Consider the following 25,162-nt stretch of genomic DNA (forward strand, 5'->3'; position numbering starts at 1 on the left):
TCCTCCCAGAATGCCAGCACTCAGAACAAACCTGCTTTCTTTCCACCAACCTTGTCTCTCGGCTTTTAACTTTTGCAAGTGGAGGGCAGTCTGACCTTAGCCCGGTACCAGCTTCTCAGGCACCTTCCTCTGAGGGAAACCTCTCCCCGCTGGCAGCTCTGGTGGTAGGAAGTGCTTTCTAAGATGGGCCAAAATCTGTTCCGACTGACATCTGAGCATACGTCTGCCCTGCTGGGTGGGTGCACAGGGACTGTCGCTGTCCTGCTCCTAGGACAGCCGCGTGCAAGCCACATTCCCAGATCATGCACAATGAAGTGTTGAGGGAAAGGGGACATCATTTATGATAGGGACCTCAATTTATAAAAAACAAAAAGGAAACTATTGTAAAAATCAGTACTTTACTATGTGTACAAACACTGCCCTTTCTTATCTGAGCGAGGACCCACACTAGCTGTGTGAAGTGAGTTGCTACCTGACTTGAAGTGTAAGGGAATGGTGTTACCACGTCAGGACCTCGTGTCTCACTCGGGGACGCACCGCTGGCCTGGCTAGGCCGCCTCCATTGGAGCTCACCCTTCCTCGGGGGTGTGTACACACCAAGGTCACGGGCAAGTCTGTGACCGACTCAGTCCTAGCACCCAAGGCTTGCAGGTAAGCAGGATGCAAATTAAAAAGAAACAGGTTTGGCAGCCAAACCTAATGCTGGCTCTCGCACTACAAAGAAATCAATCTTACAGTAACTAAAATAACTTTCAAATACCTGTAAGATGATTCTGTTGATTAAATGTCTCTAAAGATAATGTTCTGAATATGATGATAAAATTATATTTAGTTTTCTTTAGGCTACTTTGAAATAGAATTTAGTACACACATACGTGTGTGTGTGTGTGTGTGTGTGTGTGTGTGTGTGAAGAACCATATAATAGGTTACAAATACAGAGAAGGTATTTTACAGTGCCTGGCATATTGAGTTAGAGACATGTACACACACATTCATTGAAGAGCGCACACAGCTCATTTTTCCGTTTTCTCACCTGAGGGATCTGAGAGCAACAAGGCAAGTGTGAGGCGACAATGAAACCTGAACCACCGGAGACGTGACACTGAAGACAGGCTATGTGTTTCACAGCTGCTGCGTGTCCATATGACCTTACCTGCCACCATGGGAGATGGGAGCTGCGTGACACTGGTACCAGAGTGGGCAGTAGACACTCCTCTGCAAACATGTTCTAAGCCCCTGGCTGGTACCAAGTCATGAAAAGGTGCTGGACCCTACCCCTAATTCTCAAAGCCCTTCCTTTCCTGGGAACATGTGGGGAAAGTCTCCTTTCTCTGTTGAAAGACACTCACACAGAGGCCTTTTGAACAAGCAGAGAGAGATGCATTTTAATTGTGGGTTGGATTTTCCAAACCTACCGTCTAGTCTCTTAGCACATTTGTTCTGAATTAAGCATCATGCTTACCTAGGTCTTCCAATGGATGCCATGTGTTTATTTAACATACAATGATCGATTTCTAAGCAACACCTAAATAAATAAACAGAGCCTGCGTATTTAAGCAAAGGGAGCTTTACAAGTTACTTACTCAGATGAAAAGTCCTTGATGTTTCTAATATGCTCAAATACAGCAGTCTAATTCATCAAATAGTTAACATGAAGACTGCTGATTTAACCCAACCTCCTCAATGTCTTTAAGGAAAAAAGAGGGGCTTTATTTAAAGGGGGAGCAGAATTCCCGACGCAGGGCGACCCCTGGCATGCCTCCCTGGAGCTGGACACCTACTTGCCACCAATGGTCATCATCTCCTTGGGGCTTTTTGGAAACGATGCCGGTTCTGAACCACAGGTGTCCGTGGATGTCCAGGGCCCACAGAGTCTGCTGGTCCCCGAGCGTTACACAGACAGGTTCCAGAGCTTGCCGTTCACTGAAAACAACGAGGAGGACAGGGGCGTCAGAGCCCCCAGCCCACATCGTGTCTTCTGGGGAGTTTGGCCTGGGAGAAGAGACGCGCCCCTCCCACAAGTTCCAAGGAAGGAAGCCTGAGTTTTGAGTGAAATTACTGTGCAAAATAAATTGTTCAAATGTGTTGCAGATTCTGCAACATGAAGACCCAGAATGATAGGACAACAGTGAGCAGGCACATTCGAATTCAGGGCCCCTGAGCACCTCTACCTCACTACCCGCTCCCTCACCAATGAAGTGACCGGGACCCCCCCACCCCGCATGCCAGGCTACACCAAGCAGCTGCAGCTGGGCAGACGCTGCCTCTCTTTGGGCAGTACCCTTCCCCCACCCGCCTATCTGGTGACATCCTCACTGGCCTCGAGGCCCCGCCTCTGCCGGTGTAGCCAAGGTGCCCTCGGTGCTCCGTGTCCCGCTGTCTGGTTTAGGACCATGTGCACTAACCGGCCGGTCAGTCACTGGGAACTCCGTGAGGGCAGGGCTGTGGCTGAGTCTTCTCTGCACACCCAGCCCAGCACTGTCTGGCCCACAAGAGCGACTCACTCAAGTTTCCTGTGTTTCTAAATTCAAACAAGAATATCCTAACCTAATTTTTCTAAGGACTGTTAATAACTTCACATTAGCAAAATGATTTGACAGTAATTCTGTAATTAAAATTTTAAATGGCATAATGTAATCAAGTACATGACAATTCAGAGATCAGTTTCAACTGACTAGGACAACAATAAAGAGAAAGATCTGGCCTTACTAAACCATCTGAAGTTCTAAACAGAAGCTCCCTGACACTGGGCCGTTCTGCAAAGAGCTGGTCAGGAGACTGGCTCGAGGTTACGCAAGAGACAGCAGCATTTTAAAAAGCTGAGCTTTGACCCAACGTCCAGTGTGCCGGTCAGAGGCAGGCACAAGGCGTCTCCAATGTCAGGCTGCTCAAAATGGCCCTGACGGCTGCAGAGAACACTGTAACCATAGAAACCTTCAGGGAACCAGCTGTGCCCAGGAAAGGGGAGCCCAGCTGACAAAGAACGGAGGTGGGACAAACCAGGCTAAAGATGTCCCAGCCCCTCCCGACTGATACCTGACGATGTCACATTTCCACTGCTCCCCTTCTGGACAGAAGCTGCTCACACCCTCCCGGTACAGGAGGGCTCTCTGTTCAGTCAGCGCCCACACCACGCTGTTCCGGGCTGTGACCTGGGACAGGGGGTACGGACAGTCGACCTTTATGGCTCTGGCACAGGGGCGATCCACGCTGAGACCTGCCAGGGAGACAGACAGGAAGCCCCCAAAGGCACACAGTGAGGACTTCACACCTCGTTTTTATTCTGTTTACTTCTTGTCTGTTTTGGTATTTTGTTATATTCTTTTGTAAGTTTTTTTTTTTAAAGGTCTACTCAACATACAATGCTTAAATTGTACTTAAATGTAACATCTTATCTGAAGCATTTTCAGATGCTCTTTGAAAACAGAAGGAATAACCATTCAGAATTCTCTCGTGTCTCTGATGACGTCCTGAAAGACCATGAAAGCCCAAAGCAGGAAAGCAGCTCAACCCCTGAGCCAGAGGGCCTGGGCCGCCAGCAGCTGCGCTGAGACGCCTTCCCTGCCGATGGCTGTGCCTCTGGAGCTGCAGGGTGAGCAGAGGGGCCGCAGTGCCACTGGACCGGCTGGCATCTGCGGCCTCAGCTAGCCTCTGAGAGGACCTCCAACACAGCAGTCTTCTCTCCCTGCTTTTACCTGGTGTGTGTGTGTGTGGGGAGGGGTCTACTGCTAAAATGCAAACCCTGGATCTCCTAGATGAATGGCATTCAAGGCTGTGGAAGGGCCAGGGCTCAGCCTCCCTGCCTCCTTGCAGCCTCCGTCTAAGGGGATGAAAGCCACTGCCAGGGGAGCTGGCAGAACAGCTATCACCTAAAACGCCATGTTCCATGGCCACAGCCTGCTGTTAGGTCTGCGTATCCCAGGGTGCTCCCAGCTGATCACACGAGCACCCTGTGGCATCGCCGTCCTTGGGTGCGTGTCCCTGTGCAATGAGGCGGGAAGCACCTGAAGACTTCACACAGCATGGACTCTCGGGCCGGCCCGAGGCCCTAGCCCAGGAGGCATGGGTGCGATGCGGGTCATCTGAAACCACGGCCTGGTGATGGCTCCGGCACTGCGGGTTAGGAGGTAACTGCTCTTCACCCCCAGGCCAGAAGCACCCCATTTCCCCACCGGGAACGAAATGCAAACGCCCCTGGCAGTTGGATGTGCACATGCCTTTCCAGAGCTATTTTTACTTGAAGAGAGACACAGGAAGTGGGCTGGAGAGAGCAGGGTGGCACGTGGCCCGGATCCCAGGAGGCTGCCCCAGACCTCAGGCAGGAGCTGCGAGGACATGCCATCCCACACATCTGGGAGAGAGCCAGATGTGCGAGAGCTGTCAGTCTCAGAGAAGCAGCCCTGGCTGACAGTTCACAACAGAGATTAAAACATTCTCTTGGCATCAGCAACGTGAAATGGTTACAAGATTGATTTCTACAAAAATCCAATATGGCCTCTTGACAACCAGAAAAGAGCTCGTGCCCATAACCCTTCCCAGCCACGGATAAATCACACTGCTTTGGGAAACTCATATCCCATTTTGCTGACAGCCCATAAACACTGACTCTCATTACAGTTTATTTTTAATAAACAAGTTCCACTGCGTCTCTTATAGAAGCTAAAGGATCCCCTCAGGGCAGTTTCCTAGGACAAGTTGAACTGCTGTTTAGAGCAAATTATTTCTCGTTGTTTTCTCCTGGCCCACATGTAAATAAGTGTAGAGAAGCAGGGCTCTGACCTGGCTGAAAAATCGAGCCATAAGCTCTAGGGAAAATGGCTCTAATGTCACCTCTGTTATTCTTTCCTGTTAAGATCTGATACCACGGGGTAAGTGATGGTTAGCCAGCAGGAGAATAAGACCCTGTCTGCATCTCACTAAACAATCCTATTAATTCCTGCCCTAAATCTGTCCTGGGTGGAATCTGAGTCAGTAGCAGAGTATTCCAAAGGCAAATATTTTCTAAGTCTGTTAATTTAAAGAGATTTTTAGCCTCTCAGTCCTTGTGACTGTTCTAAGTCTGCCACTAACCAAGCGAGGAGCAGGACGCAGCCATTGCATCAGGACCCACGGCACCCGAGCCCCACCTCAGTTACCTGTCTGCAGGTACAGGTCTCCATTGGTCCTGATGACCCAGGCTGTGTCATCACTCAGCGCCACAAACACGGCCTGGGGCAGAGCTTCGTACCAGTGCCGCTTCCCCCTGATGGTCACTTTTCCACAAGCAAAAGCTCGGTTAGATTTCTGTTCAATCTTCCAGAGAAGGGCTCCTGTGGAAATCAAAATTCTATTCACCATCCAAAAAATACTGAGAATTACTTATACAGAAGACTTCATTTGGGGTGCGGGGACAGAGATTTCTAAAACACGCCACCCTTTGCTCCCACCCCACCTGTGGAAAGAGACTGAAGCACCCAGGTGTGAAGGCAGCTGTGTGGCTCCGGCCATCACATCACTTAACGTCTCCAAGCCTCATTTCCTCATCTGTGACAGGGGCTCACGCCCGCCTTAGAGGCTGTTAGGAAGGCTGGAGGAGCAAGACCCAGAACACAGGGCCAGGCAGCTCACGGGCGCCCATCTCAGAATATGAGCAGGGTGACACGTTAGCGTGCCGAGATGAGGCCCCAGAAAGGAAGCACCGTGAGGCACAACCAGTGTCCTGAGAGAGGCTGGGGGTCCTGCAGGGTCACTTCTGGACCAGTCATGTCTCACATGGACAAGAGACATGAAAAGGAAGCATATGAGCTGGGCTGTGCTTTCTTCACTCAGAGAGGGATTCTGACAGAGATGAAGGAGGGGAGGGAGGGAGGAAGGGAAGCCAGGGTGTACTCTCTGTAGATGGAGCGTGTGGCACAGGCCATGCACTGAAGTGTAAGGAGCTGCAGGCAGGCCCGAGAGCCACCAGAGCACAGATGGGCTGGACCAGAGGGACTGACGAGGAGCTGGAGGACGGGTGGCAGCAGGACAGATGGCCACAGGGCACAGGGCCCTGCTGCCCACTGAGGATGTGGCCCCAAGGCCATCTCAGCCCAGAATGCTAACCTGGTGGAGACAAGAGTTATTACTAGAGCAACAAGGGACTGAACGGTTTGGAAACACAAGGTAATTAATATAATCAGGAAAGAACCAAAGTTTCTAAGTGGCTGGGGAGACAGACCCAAAGGTAAACGACAGGAAAAGAATTAAAACGCACAATTACACAATGTAGCTAATGGAATAGGTTATTGTCTCAGTTTCTAAGGAGAAATATTTTTCAAATAAGCGAAGACATAAAACAAAGAAACCCTGAACAAACTGGTATTTTAAATAGTGACAGAGACCAGGGAGAGTTAAGGGAACTCCATCGTGAAGCCACTGAGGACCGGTCTGAGGTCACAGACTCGGTTTCCTCTGACTTTCCTTCCAATGTCCTAACCGTGCACCAGGAACTACAAGGCAAAGAAACACATGAACACACTTGTGCTACCTGTCTACCCCCCAAACAGGTGTAGTGACCAACAGGACAAAGCAGGGGAGAAGATAGGGCAGGTATTTCATTCAAGCAGAACCTCCTTCAGGAAATGTCTGTTGCAATAGATCGCTAAAAATGGCTTCCTCACGGCATGAGAGAATGAATGCCTTTTCTTTTTACATTCCGGGAGTAGATTACCCACCCAAAGACTGTAGATAGCTCATTTAAAAATATTTCTAAAAAGGAAACCAAATAGTCGGAACACACCCAACATATGCACGGGCCCATCTTCACTAGTTCAAGCTGCCTTAAAGCAACACTAAGAAACAGAAACACATTCTATTTTTATAAGGAGTTAGTATGTTAATATTTTTCAAAATTCAAGCTATTTGTATAGTTTACAAACAACATGTTCATGTGTTACCACTGCAATTAATAAAAAACCAAAACCTCAAATCGAACATACATGAGCACTATTTACTAACTGATATCCAGCAAAGCAATTCGTGTTCTTTGGAGAAAACCCCTCACCCTAGTGGGAAAGGCACGTCTTGAATGGCTGGAGTTGCTGCGGGGAGCCGGTGCTAAGGGGGCTCCACCTGGGTCGGGATGCGGGGCAGGGGAGTCGAACCTGAGGGTGAGACTGCCACCTGCTGGACAGCGTCTTCAAACTTCTGCCAGCGCAGCCCAGCGCCTGGCAACGCACTGCAGAACAGGCCACCTTTGTAGTCCAGGCACCAAATGTACTTCTCGGAGACCACCAAGCTTAGTATGCCATAGCCGGGGCCAGAGTAGCCCATCCAGCTTTCTGCAAACTAACAAGGACAGAGCCTGGTGAGTGCTGCGGAATTGACACACTCACTGCATTTGCTGTACTGTTGTCCACAAGAAAAGCGTGCGGATACCACTGAAGTCAGAGCTGAAAGGATCTTCCAGAAGCCATGCAGAGAGCCGCCCCCGCTATCTTTGGGCCATGCTCTAATAGAAGCATTCCGAAATGGGAGCTGTTGTCCCCTCTGGGCCTCATAGCATGCCTGAATAACACTTGGTTGTATTATGACATAACGTAATGCTTACATTAAAAGGATCTGGCTTCACTCTACAGACATACCTCACTTCACACATGTTCTTGAACACATGCACGCAAATTGATGTTTTGTACGTAATATCATCACAGATGCGTGAGGAGAAGCAGCACACCACTATCTGCTTTCCCACATTTTCTCAAGCATTGTTCCAATCACCGGGCCCAGACACACCATGTGGCTGATGGAAACCTGGCCCGGACGCTCTGCCCGACTGAATTTGTAGCGTAAAGTGCAGTTTGCTGGGATTCTTTTAAAAATGAAACTAAATAAAGTTTTTGCACTTCGACAAAAGAAACTGCAAAAGAAGTCAATGTATTTGCACAATTTCCCACATATGGAAGTTAACTGCTTCAAAGAGAATGGTACCCTGCCCTTTGCATTCTGGTTCTGCTCACCATAACAAGCCTTATCCACCCGCACAACTCTCACCCCCCTCAATTTCCTGGCTTTCCAGCTCCCTGAAGGAGCTGGGGCGGGGGGCTTGAAGGCAGGGGACAGGTCCTCAAAGTGCCAGGCTCCCTGTCCCTGGGGAAGGGCTCTTCTAAAATTCTGGCCTAGAATCCCCATGGGCCTCCCCCACAGACCCATCTTCCTGGTAATGCTGGCACTGGGCGGGCACCCCTGACTTCCCACAGTCCTGCGCCTTGCTCATCACCAGCCGAGACCCACTCAATAAGATGATGGGCACTCGTGTCTGGCTCCTCCCTGAGACTGAGATCCACGATCAGCAGGCCCCTGCCACCAAGGGCAGCCTGGCAGCCTGGGTGACCAAGAAAGGATGCAGGAGCCAGAGGCCTAGCCTTTTTGCATTCTGCCTCAAAACAGGCAAGCAGGGCGTATCTCTCTCGAGGCTGGGCAGCAGAGGCTGAGGGGGGGTCCCGGGGCCAGCCCTGCCCTTGCTCCGACCCGTGCAAGCCATTCAACTGTCCTGAGTCTCAGTTTCCTCCTCTGTGAAACGGGGACCACAACGGTACCTACTTCCTCGCTTGTTTTGTTTCTGTAGAAGTAAATGAGCTAAACTCGTGAAATGCTTAGCATGGCGCCTGGCTCACGCGAGAGCTGCCTAAATGTCACAATTAGCACGGGAAGACCCAGCGGTACATGGGGGGAAAGCACACGGAGCTGTAAGTTCTCACTCATAACCCACACCTCATGTCTACTTAGTAGGAAAAGTTACAACACACAGTTCATTCTGAAACCAAGTACCTCTAACAATAATTACTTGCTGAAGAAAGTAAGCACTTCCTAACAATCACTTGCTTCTATAAAATGCCCAAGAACAGTCAATGATCACCTCCTGGGTACGTGGGCTAGGTGGACCCGCAGGACACTGGACCCCAAGCCTGGTTTCTTCTTTGCCTCTGGCTGAGGACACAGCAGTCTGAGGGACCAGGGTCTTGCCGCTGGCTCCCTCCGCCTCCCACCTGCTCAGAGCCTTCCCCACCACAAGTGTGTAGCCCTCTGCCCCGCAGTTTTCTGGAATGGCCCCGGGGCCCAGTCAGCCCTTCCTGGAGATGACTACCACAAAGCGCCTATGCCGGACAAGATGCAACCCTGCTGCTGCTGGTGAAGTGGGTTCCTGAGCAAGGCCACGGAGGGCAGCACTAGACCAGCCATTCAAGGTCCCTGCGTCAGAAACCCCCCAAACCCAGACTTCAAAACATGTGGCCTACAGGTTTTGCGGGAGAAATATAATTTCTTTCCATCAGAAGAAAAATAATCAGTGTGCCAATGACTTCCCTTAAGAAAGAAGCCCTCACACCTGATCTGACTTTAGCAGCCCAGTGTCATCAGCGGCTGGCTGGCTCAGGTCCTGTGGGGAGCGACTGCCTCCAAGATCTGTCACGCTCATCTCCGAGGATGAAGAGGGCAGCCCGTGGGCATAGATGTCCTCCTCATCGCTGGATGTCAACGCCTGGTCCCGTGAAGGCTGCTCGAGGTGAGGCTCGTGGGCACTGGCTGACACGGTAGAGCCCAGTGGAGCCAGCTGTCTGCCCACCCTTCCCAAGTTACATTCAGAAGTGACCACTGCTTGCTGGTCCACATCATCATCAGGGACAGTGTGCCAGGGATTTGAGCCGAGGTGGCCAGGGGCCCCCACGTGGCCTAGGAAGCCCTGCTCTTCGCTGGGCTTCTCGGTGCTGCTCTCGTCAGCTCTGGTCCCCAGCAGCCACCCCTCAGCACTGGGGGCCCAACTGAGGCTGGAAGGCACTGGGAGTGAGTCCAGGAGGGGTGCTTCAGAAAATGTGCCTTGGGGGTCATCAGGCTCCCAGCCCCCCACCTCCTGGGCCTCAGCAGAGCTGTCTTGTTCTCGGCAGGGTGACTGTCTGCCACTCAGTCCATCGTCCGCAGGACAAGGCTCCTCGAGTTCTGTGAGGTCACTTCCATCCAAGCCTCCGCCTCGCCCCGCCTGTGAGATCGAATGCGACAGCCCACTGCGTGGCTCGGGCTCGCCTGCCAGGTTAAGGCCTGAGCTTCCCGTCCTACTGTCATCTTCTTCACTCAGCAAGTCAGGGGCGGGTTCAGGCCCCTCCAGGATACTAAACGCTTCCGGGTCATGATTCTCCTGCAGGACACCACTGGCATCGCTGCTGAGGTTGCTCTCCTGGTCGGGAGACTCTGTGCTCAGATGGTCCACGGTGCTGCCCAAACTTGAGGTCAAGGACAGCAGGTCTGTGTGGAGGGACTGGGGGCTGTCACCAGGAAATTCACAGCAGGGAGTCGAATCAAGGGAGCTGTGGCAGGCGGTCCTGCTTCTGCCTTCTAATTTAAAACAAGAACGTTTAAAATGAGGTATGGCTCTACACAAAGGCACGAATTAAAAACCAAAATTTTGGCTTAAGAAAAAATACATTTTAAATGAAGGATGTTTTAATGGATGAAGAATAAATCTCTTAAATACAAACTATCCCAACGTGGGGATGTTTTAAGTGGATGCAAATATCTCACACATGATGGACTCTGAGGCCTCACTCACAAAATGTTAAATGAGGGGAAAAAAGGAACAAATGGATCACAGACCAATTTTAAAAAATTATTAAAATGCTTAGGAATCCGAAACAGTTTCCTTCAATACTGTAGTGATCTTTAGTGAAAGAGGCTAAACAGAGACCAAGGAGTCAAAAGTTAGATATTCAACATTAAAGCCCATATCCAGTAACACATCCAACAGTAAACATAAAATGAGTCATCTAAGTACCAGCGTAAGTCTTGTTTCCATGACTTTCCCTCCAGGTTCACAGACCCTCAGGTCTAATGAACAGTATTCATGAATAAACCAAAATTTTTATTGAAATATTGAAAAGTAGAAAACCCAGGCCTATTAGGCAGGGTGCTGAGCACACAGGTATGTCACTGAACCTTACAGAGACACTTTACGTGTGCATATGACATACCCCATTTCACGGTACAGCTCCTCAGAGGAGGGGATGCATGTGCTTCACGTGTGGTATAACACACACCACATTTCACTCACGGTACAGCTCCTCAGAGGAAGGGATGTATGTGCTTCACGTGTGCGTGTAACACACACCACATTTCACTCACGGTACAGCTCCTCAGAGGAAGGGATGCAAGTGCTGTCCGTGAAATGGTACGTGCTCACACAGGACAAGCAGCGTCCCCGAAGGCCCTGAGCGGGAGGGCCGGCGAGGCTCTGCACAGACCTACCTGTCTTCTTCCGCTTCTTCTTTTTCACTCTGAGAGGCTTCACGACAAGCTCCTGGTCGAAGTCTTCCGAGCTGATCACGCTGAACCTCTGCGTGGCGGGCTGGCCTCCCTTGCCCGACTCCGGGGCTATCAGGGGCCCTGAGCCGCTGTCGGTGGAGTTGAGCGAGCTGCTCCTGCTCCGTGGCTCACTGGCCACGGACGTGCCCCTGAGCCTGGTCTCAGAAGCCGTGGCCCCCGCTGGCTTCTCCACACGCTGCACGTGGGCCTGCTCTGCGCATCCCGGCGGCTCCAGACCGTCTCGCACTGAGAGAGAAGACTCTGGTTTCAGTGCTGGTTATCTGAGAGGGTGACGTGCTCTTTCTTATTCATACTATCCTGCCCTAAATACCAGCCTGCTGAATCCAAAGAACTAGTGAAACGACAGAATCGCACAAAAGATGCCAACAAACGGCTTCTGTCCTCCAGGAAGCTCATTGCCAAGACCAGTAAGTCACCACCGCTGTCTTGTAAATAACTCGACAGGAAGGGACTGCCACTAAGGACGGAGCAGGTCTCACTTTGACTCACAAATCCAAAGGGCTCAAAGCGATCGCATACTCATCCTATGCCTTGAACACCTTCAATATTACTCAAAGGGCACTTGAAAAAGACGTGTGCACCTGTAATTACATTTCTCAGGTTTTATGGAGGGGAAGGTAAGTTTCCACTAGGACGGACTTAAGTTCATTAAAGCAGTCAGCGTCCTGGGTAAGCAGAGGGCAGAGTGAGAAGTGGATGGCAGAATGTCTCGTCCTGTGCTCTGTCCCCATGACCAACAGCCGGCCAGGCTGGTTCTAGCCATAGTCCCCTCAACACAGGACCGCAGGCCATGGTGACCCACTCAGCCATCCTTCTGTTATGGAGTGTCTACTGTGTGCCGGATGGACACCGTTCTAGGGGCTCACACACGGCCATCACCCGGAGAGTCGGGGACTCCTGCTCTCTGCTGGTGGTCAGGGGCAGACTGCAGCCTCCAGAGCACACACTGGGGACTAGAAGAGCAGGACCCTGCACAGTGAAGCCTAGGGCAGGGGAGTGACCTGACGATTCCACAAGCTATAGGCAGATCGCGTGCAGAGCTGCACTGTCCAGTATAGTAGCCACTAGCCATGTAGCTATTTAAATGCCAATGAATTAAAATGAAACTTAAAATTCAGTTCCTCAGTTGCACTCGCCACATGTTAAGTGCTCAGCAGCCATGTGTGGACCGTGCAGATACAATGTGTCACTGCAGAAGGGCCTTGCGGACAGTAGGGGTCTTGGGCTCAGCCTCAGGGCTCTATGTCACTTCTCTTCTGCAAGCTGCCCCTCGTTGTACTGCTAAGGGCCCCAGCTCAGAAACTCAAGTCAGAACTCATTCCCTTTCTTTTGAAATCTGATTTGGAATAACATTCATCCCAACTTGCTCTCTGTGACTTAAGAGGTAATTCACTCCCCTTTCTCTCCATCTCTTAGAGATTATAATTTAGTACCAGGGTAGCTCCTACTACATTTTCATTTTTCCAAGTGTGCAATACCCAGCTAATGTGAGACTGTTCTTTCTCTTTTCCCGTTAACATTGCAGAAAGGTAAAAAGCTACGGTAAGGTCCCATGAAGGCTGGTCCGGGCAGTCTGCGGCCCGTCCTGTGACCAAGGGCAGGGCACGGGGCTGCCTCTGTGGTCTGGAGGTTTGCAGTCAGCTGCCTCTTCCTATCCAGGACCCCGTGCCCTCCTGCAGTTACTCCGACGTAACTGACGCTGAACAGAGGAGAAATAACAGCGAAGCTGGCCTGGGGCAGAGATGCCACGGAACCCCAGCGAGCCCACGGCTACAGCAAAGGGTCAACCTTCTGACTAACGTGAGGCAGAGAAATGCTGGCGAAGCAGAAATCTGAGCGGTAGTTTGGGGCTCACCTCCCACTACCCCAATCCTGTTTTCCAACCTGTAAGATGAGGAGTCGCCTTACTACCAAACATGTACTGAGGTCTCTGATCCCGACCCTCTGCTGTGTTAGGGTCATGAGGGTGAGTCACAAGATCCTCGCAACCAAAACATGCCTTGTTTAGTGAGGGCAAATGGTAAGGAAACAACTCTGAAGTCAAAGCAGCGGTAGGAAAAAGGCCCCAGGAACTCAGTGAAGACACGGGGTGACGGACTTAACCGAGGCACTCAGGGAAAGTGTCACAAATGCAGTGGCCCCTGCACTGGGTGGGGTGCAGGGGATGGGAGAGGCATGGGGCAGAGGGCAGTGCCCCAATCAAGGCAGGCTGCATTTGGGGCACCCACGTGTGCTGTCTGATGTGTCCAGGGCACCGGGGCAGTGTGGGGGAGCTGGCAGCAGTGGACTGGAGGAGCCCTGCCCACCACCCCATACATGGTGGCAAGAGGGGCACGGCAAGCAGGAAGGGACAAGGCCCCTCCAACCCCAGGTGGGAAGGTGGCCTGGGTGGGACGGCAGTAGCAGGGAGACGGGTCTCGTGTTTCCCACAAGTTTGTTAGGAGAGTCAAACAGGACGCCTGTGACACTGCTCTGTGAACTTCAGAGGCCACACACATGTGGGGGCTCTGGGGCCAGACAGGTGCCCCCGGCGTGTGGCTCACGCGTCCCAGTGGTGGTGTCTGTGGGACCCTCATGGCACCTTGCGAAGCCTCAGCTTCCTTAGCTGTGGACGCAGGGCCTTCCATACGGGGCTGCTGTGGGGGTTTTGTAAGATCGCGCCTGTTAAGTGCTTAGCGCAGTCTCTGGAACACAGTCCGCACACATGAGTGCGGCAAGCAGGGGGGCACATGGATGAGAACTCATGGATGAGAACCAACAGGACACTGACCAGCCCAAACACGTACAGTACCGTGGCTGTACGCACAGGAATACATATCCAGATTCTCTGCTCATTAGAATTTGGGCTTATATCAATTACAAAAACAGTCAAAGGCACAGAAGATAATACTACAAGGGAAAACTGTGTGAAGGGTAAAAGACATCCCAGATGACAGATGTGAAGGTCCTAAAATCTTATGCAAATCTGTGTCTTTTGGAGCATTAATCCCAGACGCGGTCCAGACTAGCAGAGAACAGTCAGGTGGGCACTGAGTTGTCCCTCCTACTCCCCTGACCTCCCATCTTCCAGACCCAGGGGAGCAACCCCACCCAACGGGGGACTCTGTCTGACATAAGCCGTCAAGTAGGTAACCCTCAAGAAAAGTACTGCAAACAATATGCTACGAATCAGAGACACCCTCCTTGATTAGATGACTACAATCATTTAACCAGCAAAATGGTAGGTTTTATAAATTACAAATGGCAATCACATACACACAGTACATTTATAACCAATACAAACCTATTGATGCTAGTCCTTCAGGCCTGCTCGAAATTCTTATAATGTTCCTATCTCCCTTTAAGAGAAATATTTCATGTTCTGTGCAGGAAACAGACACGATATCACCTGATCCTTCCAAACCAGCAATTGTGGCCTGTCCAAAAACAAACAAAAGCAAAAAAAAAAAAAAAAAAAAAAAAAATTCACACAACCTGGCAGCAGTAATAGTTCAGAGCACACGAACATGTGTAGGAGCCCAGACGAATCAGAGGGTACCTGCACTTTGTTTTGACGACTTCAGGGAACTCCGCAGAGTAAATGAATCCAAAGCCAGATAACAGCTGACAGATGGGTGATGTGGAGTTAACACCTTGCCAGTAAATTTATGGGAGTAAGCAAGCAGTCTGTCCCCCACCTCTCAGGACACCTCTCAGCCACTCCCTGGACCGTGTCCTCCCTTGCTCCCCACTCTCTGTAACAGGGGGCTCCCCTTCCTGGGGGACTGGCCTGTGGCCTCACACAACCGGCCGGCTGCCCTCGTCCATGTTTCAGGTACATACAACCACCAGTCCAAACCCACCCTGTTCCTCCATGACGTCATGCCTCTGCTTGAATATTTTTCCTGTCCCTTGTTCCCTGGGGCAGTTCCAACTTGATTCAGATGCCACCTCCTTGGGAAGCATTCACACCTCCTTGGCAATGCCCAGGACTCGTCAGCGCTCATTGCACTTTATACAGCCCCCGTCTGGCACGTCACCCCTGGGCTGGAATAATGTGCCCACAGGCCTACCCTCCCCGTGTGAAGTCCTGTGGGACAGACTGGGATGCACTCGACAGCGGTTCTGAATGAGTAAATGAAGGGACAGAGGGTTCCTTTAATGTCACATCAAAGCAGACAGCAAACAAAACACAGGACTTCCTGAGCCCGCACTGATGTTTAAAAACTTTTTGCTTTTCAGTCAACAGTGCAAATAAGAGACCAGTTCACTGTCGAAGAGAAGGTCTGAGCTCTTTGTTAATTCTTAAATACTCCCGACCGACAGGGAGAAACACGCCAGTAGTCTGAACACTGCTGATCATGCCGGCATGTTCAGACCCTGGTGGTGACCACATCAGCTCGGGGACAGCCCTGTCTCCATTTCTCTGCCTATGGAATGAGGTTAATCACACCCACGGGAGAAAGCCCTGGGGAGTGCTCAGAGGAGAGAAGCTGACGTGCAGTCATGGGTCTGCACCCCACCAATTAGCACGTGCATTCAAAGAGCGCTGGCAGAAGTGAAGTTCTCTGTAACTGGGGAACAGCACAAAGACGTCCTTCACAATGTTCCTTATGAAAAGAAACAAAGTCAGGGCTAAGAGGTACCTGAGGGCCCCACCCGCCCCCCCTCCCATCCCACGTTCCAGGTAAGGAAGCTGAGGGCTGCTGATCAGAGGCAGAACCAGGCTCGACGCCTCCCGAGAAGACAAAGCTCCAGCCCCGTCCTGCCTCTGCTGTCAGCTTTCTCTCCGCCGCACCGGGCCACCTGCGTCACCAGGCAGGGCTGAGGACAGTTAGTAAGGCTTCAGGGAGGTGCAGATGATCTCATTTTCTGTTGACCCACACCAAATAAGAAAACCCTTTAATTTCTACAGTGAAGCTCGGCTTGTGAAAGAAAAGGGTGTCTGTCAGAGGCCCGCTGGCTTCAAGGAGCGGGGAGGTGAGCGGGACGGGCGGGTGGAGGATGGGCAGTGGGAATTACCCACAAAAGAGTAAAAGCTCTGCTCTGAAGACAGGAGAACTGAAACGGAACAGCTGGTTGTTTTAAGTTCTTATATCTAACGGTAATCATCTGTTATATCTGATTTAAACAGAAATTGTTTCCTACCATGATTTAATGATCCTGGAAAGTTACCCAAGATACATCACTAAGTAAAGTGTAAAAAAAAAGGCAAAGTAATGTGGCTCTATTTGGGTAAAAGAACAAGGTGGAGGTGGAAAGAAAGCTGGAGAGAAACCCCTGTGCCGCTCTGCGGCGTCCAGGCGAGGGCTCCGAAGTGACTCGTTTAGTGTCTGTCATGCCTGAGTTTTCATTACATTCACTCATAGTCATTTGGTAGTCAGAAAAAGCATGATCCAAATAGACTATGAAGAACAAGTCTCATTTTGTGCTTAAATACAAAAAAAAACCCGCACACAATTTCTGGGCAGGAGGCAGGGCTACGAGTATCAAACCAAGTATTTTTTTCCAATCTACAGAAATAGCCAAAGCTTCATCTGATTTCCTCGACTGGCCCAGAGGAAAAAGCAGCACCTGCACTGTTTCCTCCAGCATTCAGAGAGGCAGGTAAGCACTCCCTTGCCTTCAGACGTTGAGATGTGGTCGGGCCACTTCGCTTACCTGGTTGACGGTGTCGAGAAGGTAAATACTATATTCATTCCAACTCAACACCCAGCCTTCTTGGAAGAAACATGAAACAAGCCCCAGGTGTTTCTCGGGTAAGCTGCTACTTCCCCTGTCGCAGGATTCCAGACGTGGGTACAATTCAAAAGGCTTGACTCCTCCGGCAAAGACATCTTTTAAGATAAACGTGGCTTGAACAGTCCCACGGATGTCAGCCTTCCACAGCCGGAGCCCTGGCCGCGATGCGTACAAGGTTAGATCGCTTTGCTTACAAAGTCCTGGTATAAAACAAGCACCAAATTTCCCAGTGCTGAAATTACAAGAGAAAAAGAAAAAACAGACACAGACTGATTTAAAGGGATTGTGGCAATCCTGATGGTCACCATAACAGGAATTTCTTGGCGAAGCCTAAACAAGATTGATTTTTTTTCAAACCCTTTTCTACGTTCCTCTTGTTCACTGACCCACATTGTCATCCTTGTGCCTCCAAGGACAAGGTCTGTCTTACACTCCTTAAGACCCCCCAGCGCTGTGTGCCCTGAGCACACTTCCGGTGTGTGCCCCGATGAGCACACTTCCTGGTTTCAAGGTCATTATTTCCTGTGTAATCACTGCGGCCCGTGCTGTACTCGGCGTTTTATCTCCACACTCTCGTTTAATCTTCACCACCACCCTGTGAGGCAAAATATTACAACTCCCGTTTTAGAGAAAAGGAAACTGAGGCAGGAGGTGACAGATGCAGGTTGGCCCACCCTCTCCCTGCTCTGAAATCCTGCTCCTTCTCACGTCTGGTTGCCGGGCTTACTCCAGCAGCCCCACGAGTGAGCTTGATCTTAGGACCAAGGCAGCCCTTTGAGAATTTCTCTAAACCATCAGAGGGACCAGATTTTCCTTCTAGTCCCCAGGCGTGGTACTTTTTCCTATTTAAAAAATCATGAAATATCTAACACAAACAAAAAGATGTATGTTATATATATATAAGTTTAAAGCCTAATAATGAAATCTATATCTGGGAACGCATCCCTCAACTTGGGAAATAAACCACCAGTGGCATTGCTGCTCTCCCCTGCTCCTAGAAGCTCCTGCCCCCTCTGTTCTCCTGGTGTGAACACCGGGCTGACTTTTGGGTTGCTACTCCCTTGCTCTTATTGCTAGTTTAGCCACACAGCCATGTATCCCTAAACACTGCATCATTTAATACTGTCTGTCTTTCATTTGTATTAAAAAACAACTGGATGCTCTTTGTATGCTTTTGAAACTTGATTTTAATTTCAGTTATAGTTCTAAGACCCATCCCTGCTGATAAAAAGCTGCAGCTCCTTCATTTTCACTGCTATATAGTATTCCACACTTTATTTATTTTCTCACTCCCTTGTCGATGGGTATTTGAATCACTTTCTCACATTATGAATGTGCTATGAACATTCTGCACATCACCTCCCAGGACACAGGTGTAAGAGTTTGTCAAGGAGCGTTCAGAAGTGGAATTGTTGGGTTGCTGAGTAAGAGCAAATTCAAGTTTGGAGACAATTTCACATTTTTCAATGTGATCGTCCCAACCTACACTTGCGTCAGCAATCTAAGAGTTGTCCCTGCTCCACATCTTTGCCAAATCTCAGCCTTCCACCGGAGATCAATTGAAGAGTTTCAGTTCAACTGTACGTCCTGCTGGTTCCAAAGTATTTCTGATTTTGACTAGCAGAAAGAGGGCTTTAGATCAACAGCTGGGCTCACTTTCCAGCCCTGACATTTAATACCTATGTGGTGTGCAACCTCTTTATACCTCAGTTTCCTCATCTGTAAACCAGGGATAATAATTCCCACCTCAAAGGTGAAGTGAGGGTTAAATGACATAACCTATAAAGGCACAAGAAGCAATGATTGTGACATCACAAGTACCCACAAAAGCTCGACTCCGTGCACGAGGCTGCAGGTGCTCACAGCTGGGAGCCACCTCTAACTACCTATGTCACCATTGCGTGGTCACTGTAATACAGCTCCTGCTCCCCGCACAAGAACGCAGGATATGGTGAAACCAAAAAGGAACACCAACGGAGCCATGGATGGGGGTTCAAGCTGCGCACAGAGAAGTACAGACAAGGGGACACGTTCGGACCGGGGCATGAGAAGGCTGGACCCTGGTCCCTTGCACAGGCAATCACCAGGTGAGAAAAAGGGAATGGGCACTCTGGGCAAAGGGACATGCTGAGCACGGTCTTGGCGGGAGGCTGGCTCCAAGGAAGTGCTGAAACGTGTGGGTCAGGAAAAAGCAGGTAAGTTGGAATACCCAGCCAGAGCCGGCCGGGTGCAAAGGTCCTCAACCCCCCACCTGGCCACCAACCACTGCCCCCACTGCACCCACTGCAGTGTGATTCTGCAGCACTTGCTGATGTCATTCTGAAGTGGACCCCAGAACCCTAAGTTTTAAGGTCTAAGCACTGTAGGATCCTAAAATCATAAATAAATTTACCTAGTTCCTTAGTTTTGGTAGGATGATTTCTAGAAAAATCACTGATGACTTTCAAAAATCTACTGTGATTCATTCCCTGTATGGGCCACATTAATATGAAAGGAGTGCTTTTAGGTTAATACATTCTAGCCATAAAATAATGTTTTCTAATTTTATGTATGATTTATGGTGCCACAGACCTGAAATGCTGAACATGGACGCGGACGCCAAAACGAGAGAATGAAAGTCTGAGACGGGTGTAGGGCATGAGCCAAGCCGTGACAAGAATCTCAGCAGCCCAATATCCAAAAGTCAACAGACAGGCATGACAGTGACACTGTCCCAGAACTTGACGCTGGCTCTGACTGGGGTACAGGTCACACTGCAACACCCAGCATGGACTGCAGCACGCATGCGCTGTTGGAACAGGCTGTCCCTGACGCCTGGACTGCAGGCGACACGGCAACAGGTATGGAGAGGGTCCTGACATGCATAATGCCACAGAAACAGGGAACAAAGATGACACGTGTGGGGATGGCGAGGGTCTGAGATTTTCTGGCAGTAACACATGTATTGTTTGTCCGACCTGAGGAGGCTCACAGATCAAAGAGGACCACTTCATCGCCCACCGCCGAGTGCCCCCACCGGCCGGCACCTGCCCGACCCACATCCCCACAGTCACTGCGGTCCCCTCCTGAGTCCTGGGACACCCAGAGTCCTGGCCTGATCCCGGGCCGTGGCATTTGACGCTCCGAGACCAGATGCTATTCTCACGCTTTATTTAGGCTTCAGCTCAAAGACAACTTCCCTGTGGAGGCCTTTCCCGACCATTCTATCCAAGGGAAGCCTCCTGCCCCTCCCCCACCCCCCATGGTTCACCCGTTGTTCCCTCCACAGCGCTTACTGCAGCCCCAACATTTCTCTTGCTTGAGGGCACAGACCTGTCCCCGGTGTGCGCTGTGTGCTGCTGCCCAGCAGGCTCTCACCCCACACGTGCTGAACGAAGCCCGGCGTCCCGGGTGGACATGCCAGCACGCAACAGAAGACAGCATTGAAGACACAGAGCTTGGAACTTTCCCATTTATTCTGTGTCCTCCCTCACCTCTCTAAGGCTCTATAAAAGACACCGACCATCCTTGGAGAAAGGGGACACATTCATTTGTGTCTGAGTCCTGGAACAGTGCCTGGCACACAGTCCATCTTTAATCAACGCTGCCCGGACCGGACACCAGGAGAGGCTCGCAGAAAAGTGCTCAGATTTCACAAAACAATTACAAGGCCAGGTGGGAAGACAAAGACTGTGGGGAATACGACCCATGTGAAAGGTAACTGGTTTGTAAAGCTCTCTTTATACTCCCCCTTCCTTCCAAAAAGACACACTGCGGTAGGACCCTGAAAGCCAAGCCAGGACAAAACGTCAGGCAGAAGCTGTGGCACCGGCAGAGGAAACCAGGACCCATCCTGAGAACACTAAGCCCAAGCTACAAATTTCACTGTGTTTGCCAGGGGCCAGTAAGGAGATTTCTGCTATAAACAGGCCAAACTGTTGATGGAATTAGGAGGTTCTCAGCAGAAGCGAGGGTTGGCATGGCAGTGTCTTTTCATAGCTAAGGGCTGCCACACAGAAGAGAATAAAGTTCCACTGTGCTGCTGTGAAGGACGGGACACAGGATAATGGGAGCTGCGAGGACCAGAGGCTGACCTCACCCGACTTCTCCCGATGGCACCACCAGCCTCAGCCGGTCCTCATCAACGCGTGCCAGTCCCACGTTTCCAGGTCAGCCTGCTCTCCCCTCTCCACTACGCCGCCCAACCCTCTCCTCCTGCCCCCAGCCCGTCTGCCCCCATGTGATTCTCTGTAGGCACGGGGGCCCCTCTGCTGGGGACTCCTCCAGCTGCTGCCCAGCCTCTTCCACTCCTCTAACCTGACTCAGGATAAGGAGGGTCAACTCCCCCACTCTATGAACCCCCTCCCCACGGACCCTGCCCCCACACAAACCTTCACACAGAGTTCTACAAGCATGCTTTGGGGGGATAGGGGATGGCCCCCACACGCTGCTGCCACCTTCTCTCCCCCAGATGCAGGCAGGTGCACTTGGCCTAACCCTCCTTGTCACTGTTTTCCTTTCAGGCATCAGGTCACAAGAGGGACACCCTCTCAGCCTGGAACCTTTCACCCCTTCCAGACCCCCCTCCTCTCCTCTTGGCTAATTCTACTCCTGCCCCTGGTCCCGCTCCTTCTGGAAGGCTTCCCTCCCCCTGGCCAGCTCAGAAGCCTGACTGCAGACAGCACCCTGCACACGCTGCTCCACAGCAGGTCACACAACTGCTGGTGACTTCCTGCTGAGCTCACTAAGTTTCCATGCTCACACCGGCCTTGCCTACCAGTTACCCCGAGTGCCACAGCCTGCACAGCACACACAGGGCAGAGGCACCCAGCAAACGCTGGCTCGTCAGGGCTGTGAGGGGCGGTGCCTGCACAGGAGCGGGCACAGAGCAGACTGCCTCGTGGCTTCCCCAGACCCTGGCCCTCGTGGCAGAGTGGCCGCACATGCAGAGGGACGCATGCTTCCTCTGTCTGACACCGGGATGAGGCACCCTGGGCAGGCTGGGGGCCCGCCAGGAAGCCCAGGCTTCGAGCCTCTGTGGGCTTGCCTGTGGCAACCCGGGAACCTAGGAAACCTGACAGCCCCTTCTGTAACCAGCAGGCCGAAAACTTGAGAAGCTCACCTTTTCCTTGGCTGGGTTCCGATTTGCTTGACAGACTTTTCCTCAGTGTAAAACAGCAGGCTTCGCTGTAAAGTGGACACGAGCAGCACTTTCTGGCTGTAATCCAGCTGCACAATTGAAGACGGCTCTTCTAACACCAAATGGGAGTTACAGACACCCTGTTAGAGAAAGGCCAGTCAGACTCGGCTCAAGGTGGTGTGCAAGCCTGCCTCCATGACTAGGAAGCGCCCTTTCTGTTATTTTTCTTTCAGGTCAATTTACACCTGAAAACGTACGCTTCTCATTCTCATTAAGTTCAGCGTCAATCCATTGCAATACAATTATTTGGAAAAGTCCTTAACTAATGAGAGAAAATAGTCAATGTTAACACCTATCTCAGGACACATCAAGTTTGACAAGAAACATCTGAAAATTCTGTATGGTTTCTTTAAAAATGTTATCAATAGATAGTTCAAAGAATTCATAAAGATCTAAGCATAAATATGTTGCACCATGTGTATGATTTATTCTAATAGAACGCAATGGGACATTCTATAAAATTATTGTGACAACGACCAGCTAAGTTCATATTACACTTCCCCTCACAAAGAATTCAAAGCAATTTTGGGGACATTTTATCCTTGCACACTGAAAGGGTCAGAGAAAACAAGACGTTAGAAAGAAATTAAACTGGTATTAAATATATTAAAGAACAAATATGAAATTGTAGAAGGCATTTTACTGCTAACACAAACATATTTCTTGGTGTCAAAGATCTGCTTGTATAAGTCACTCTTCTCCTGAATCAGTTTCTTCAGTTGTTTAAGAAATATTGATAAGATATCATAGACCATTTTTAGGGGAGAAAGAGGGAGCAGCAATCAGATTAGTTAAATTAACATACAGTAAAATTCACCCTTTTAAGACATACGGTTCTATGCATTTTGACACGTGCATAAGTCATGTAACCACCACCAAAATTTAGAGAAATTCCCGTTACCCCCTAAACACTTAGGACTTTTGAGGCAGATTTTCCTCCCATCTTTGCAGTTATGCAAACGGTAGCTTTTCAGTTTTTGACTTAGCTTGAAATGGAATGAAATTTATTGTATTGAATTTGCAAAAACATGCATCTTCCTTTTTTTTTTTTTTTTGGCAAATCTCACGAAGCACTTTGTCTTTAAAAACACCTATCAGAACCTCACTAAAGCTGAGGAAAACTAATCAGAGTGCTAAGGACACTGCTTTGTGCACATGGCTATCTCTCCCTTTCCGGAAACGGGGCTGCATGAGCAGTGTTCCCTGCACTGCCCGCAGGCTGGGGGAGTGGCATCAGGAAAGTACAAATGCAGGGGACCCTTAACCCTAACAAACCATCCTCCTGCACAGCAGCGGTTCTCCAAGTGTGGTCCGCAGTTGCTGAGAGTCCCTAAGACCCTTTTCAGGAGTCTGCGAGGTCAAAACCATTGTCTTTAGGACACTAGGCTGTATCTGCCTTGTTCAGAGCTGACAGTACTGATGGAACAGCCACGGTGGGTACAGTTACTGGAGTCTGGGCGCCCGCATCGAGCAGGGCAGCGAACCCAGCAGTTGTCCCTGTGTCCTGCCCCACCACGCACTCGCAGTGAAAACATACATTTTACTGAACAACGTCTTTGATGCAGGAAAACTACAACTTCTTTAAATCTTGCCCCTCGGGTACATGTCTTTCTGTATTTTGTTGCATGCCCTCCCCTGCGTCTGGAATTCTCTGGTCTCTCAAGGACAGCACTCGTGTGGCTGTTAGAGCTGTCGGCTGAGCCAGCTGCTTCTTCACAGGCACCAATTTTTTACTTGGAATACTATAATTATTCCAACTTGGATACTTGGCAGACATTTTCTCAGAAAGAACAAAGTGAGTCTGTCACCTCACGGACAAGTGATAGTATTTGTTGCTGATAATAAAGTGTTCAAGTTTTCAAGTGAAGATCGGCATTGGAAAACATGTATCCACCCTTGTGAACTTGACCGATTCCCAGGCTTTTCTGATCAGAATGAAGCTGATGCTAACATGCGCTTCCTTTGATAGTATATAATTAAATGTTCAACATTTGGAACATCTGCCTCACTCAATGGATCAACATTTTCTAAGTGACCAATGCACCATGTTACAAGATCACACATGGGTCAGAGAGCTGTTAGGAGAGCAAGACAGACCAGTGGATTTTACTGTGGCAGAGCATGAAACATTCACCCATATGGTTTCAGATTCCACACTGTAACCAACCTTTAAAGAAACTACCACTGATATGATTAAAGAAGAATATCCACAATTCTCTAAAGAGGATCCTAAAATACTCCTCCCACTTCTAACTGCATGTTTATGTGAGGCCAGATTTTCTTTATATTCTCCAACCAACATAATGTATATGCAGCAGATTGAAGGCAGAATCCAGCGGTCTTCTACTAAGCCAGACGTTAAAGAGATTTGCAAAAATGTAAAGCAATGCCACTCTAATTGTTTTAAAAATAAGTTATTTTCACAAAAATATTATTTGTTAACATATAAGTTTATTATGATTTCAAAATAAAAACAATAGATATTTTAAAATTTCTCAGTTTTAATTTCTAACACGTCGCACTCAGTAGATGTAACTCATACAAATAACAGTGCTTTGGGATCCTCTTTTTAGGATGTAAAAGGGTCCTGAACCCAAAAAGGTGGAGAACTATTGCTAGAGAGTATTTGTAAAAAGTCAGTCTTGGGTCAGAGGGACGAAAGACCACTCAGCTAGGAATTGCTGAATTCCTACCACGGGCTAGGAACGAAGGCTGCAAATAAGCCAACGAAAGGCTCGCACCACCGAGGAAGGAGTGCAGCCCAGCAGGCCTGACGACACCACCCCAAATGGCACAGGCGGGCTGGAGGGCGCTACGCGCATGCGCAGGCACGGCAGCAAAGGTGCAGGCTTTGGAGCGGAGTCGCAGTTTGAAGTTGAGCTCTGCCAGGTATTAGCTTGTGACCCTGGGCTAGTGACGGGATCTCTGCGGTGGTC

The 25,162-nt window shown here is 50.0% G+C and overlaps 1 protein-coding gene across 5 annotated transcripts in view; it reads right to left on the minus strand.

Annotated features, from left to right (window-relative positions):
• TECPR2 (tectonin beta-propeller repeat containing 2) overlaps positions 1-25,162 on the minus strand; it is an 86,508-nt gene that overhangs the window by 38,215 nt on the left and 23,131 nt on the right. For all 5 annotated transcript variants that reach the window (XM_033108828.1, XM_033108825.1, XM_033108826.1 and 2 more), the window contains exons 5-13: positions 22,149-22,306; positions 16,967-17,279; positions 14,610-14,742; positions 11,249-11,551; positions 9,342-10,342; positions 7,123-7,306; positions 5,137-5,310; positions 3,038-3,218; positions 1,783-1,924 (exon numbers count right to left, since the gene is read on the minus strand). In XM_033108828.1, the coding sequence (XP_032964719.1) occupies positions 1,783-1,924; positions 3,038-3,218; positions 5,137-5,310; positions 7,123-7,306; positions 9,342-10,342; positions 11,249-11,551; positions 14,610-14,742; positions 16,967-17,279; positions 22,149-22,306 (2,589 nt within the window). The remainder of the gene's footprint in view (positions 1-1,782; positions 1,925-3,037; positions 3,219-5,136; positions 5,311-7,122; positions 7,307-9,341; positions 10,343-11,248; positions 11,552-14,609; positions 14,743-16,966; positions 17,280-22,148; positions 22,307-25,162) is intronic.

This window comes from Rhinolophus ferrumequinum, chromosome 6 (assembly GCF_004115265.2).
Source record: "Rhinolophus ferrumequinum isolate MPI-CBG mRhiFer1 chromosome 6, mRhiFer1_v1.p, whole genome shotgun sequence".
Classification (NCBI taxonomy): Eukaryota; Metazoa; Chordata; class Mammalia; order Chiroptera; family Rhinolophidae; genus Rhinolophus; species Rhinolophus ferrumequinum.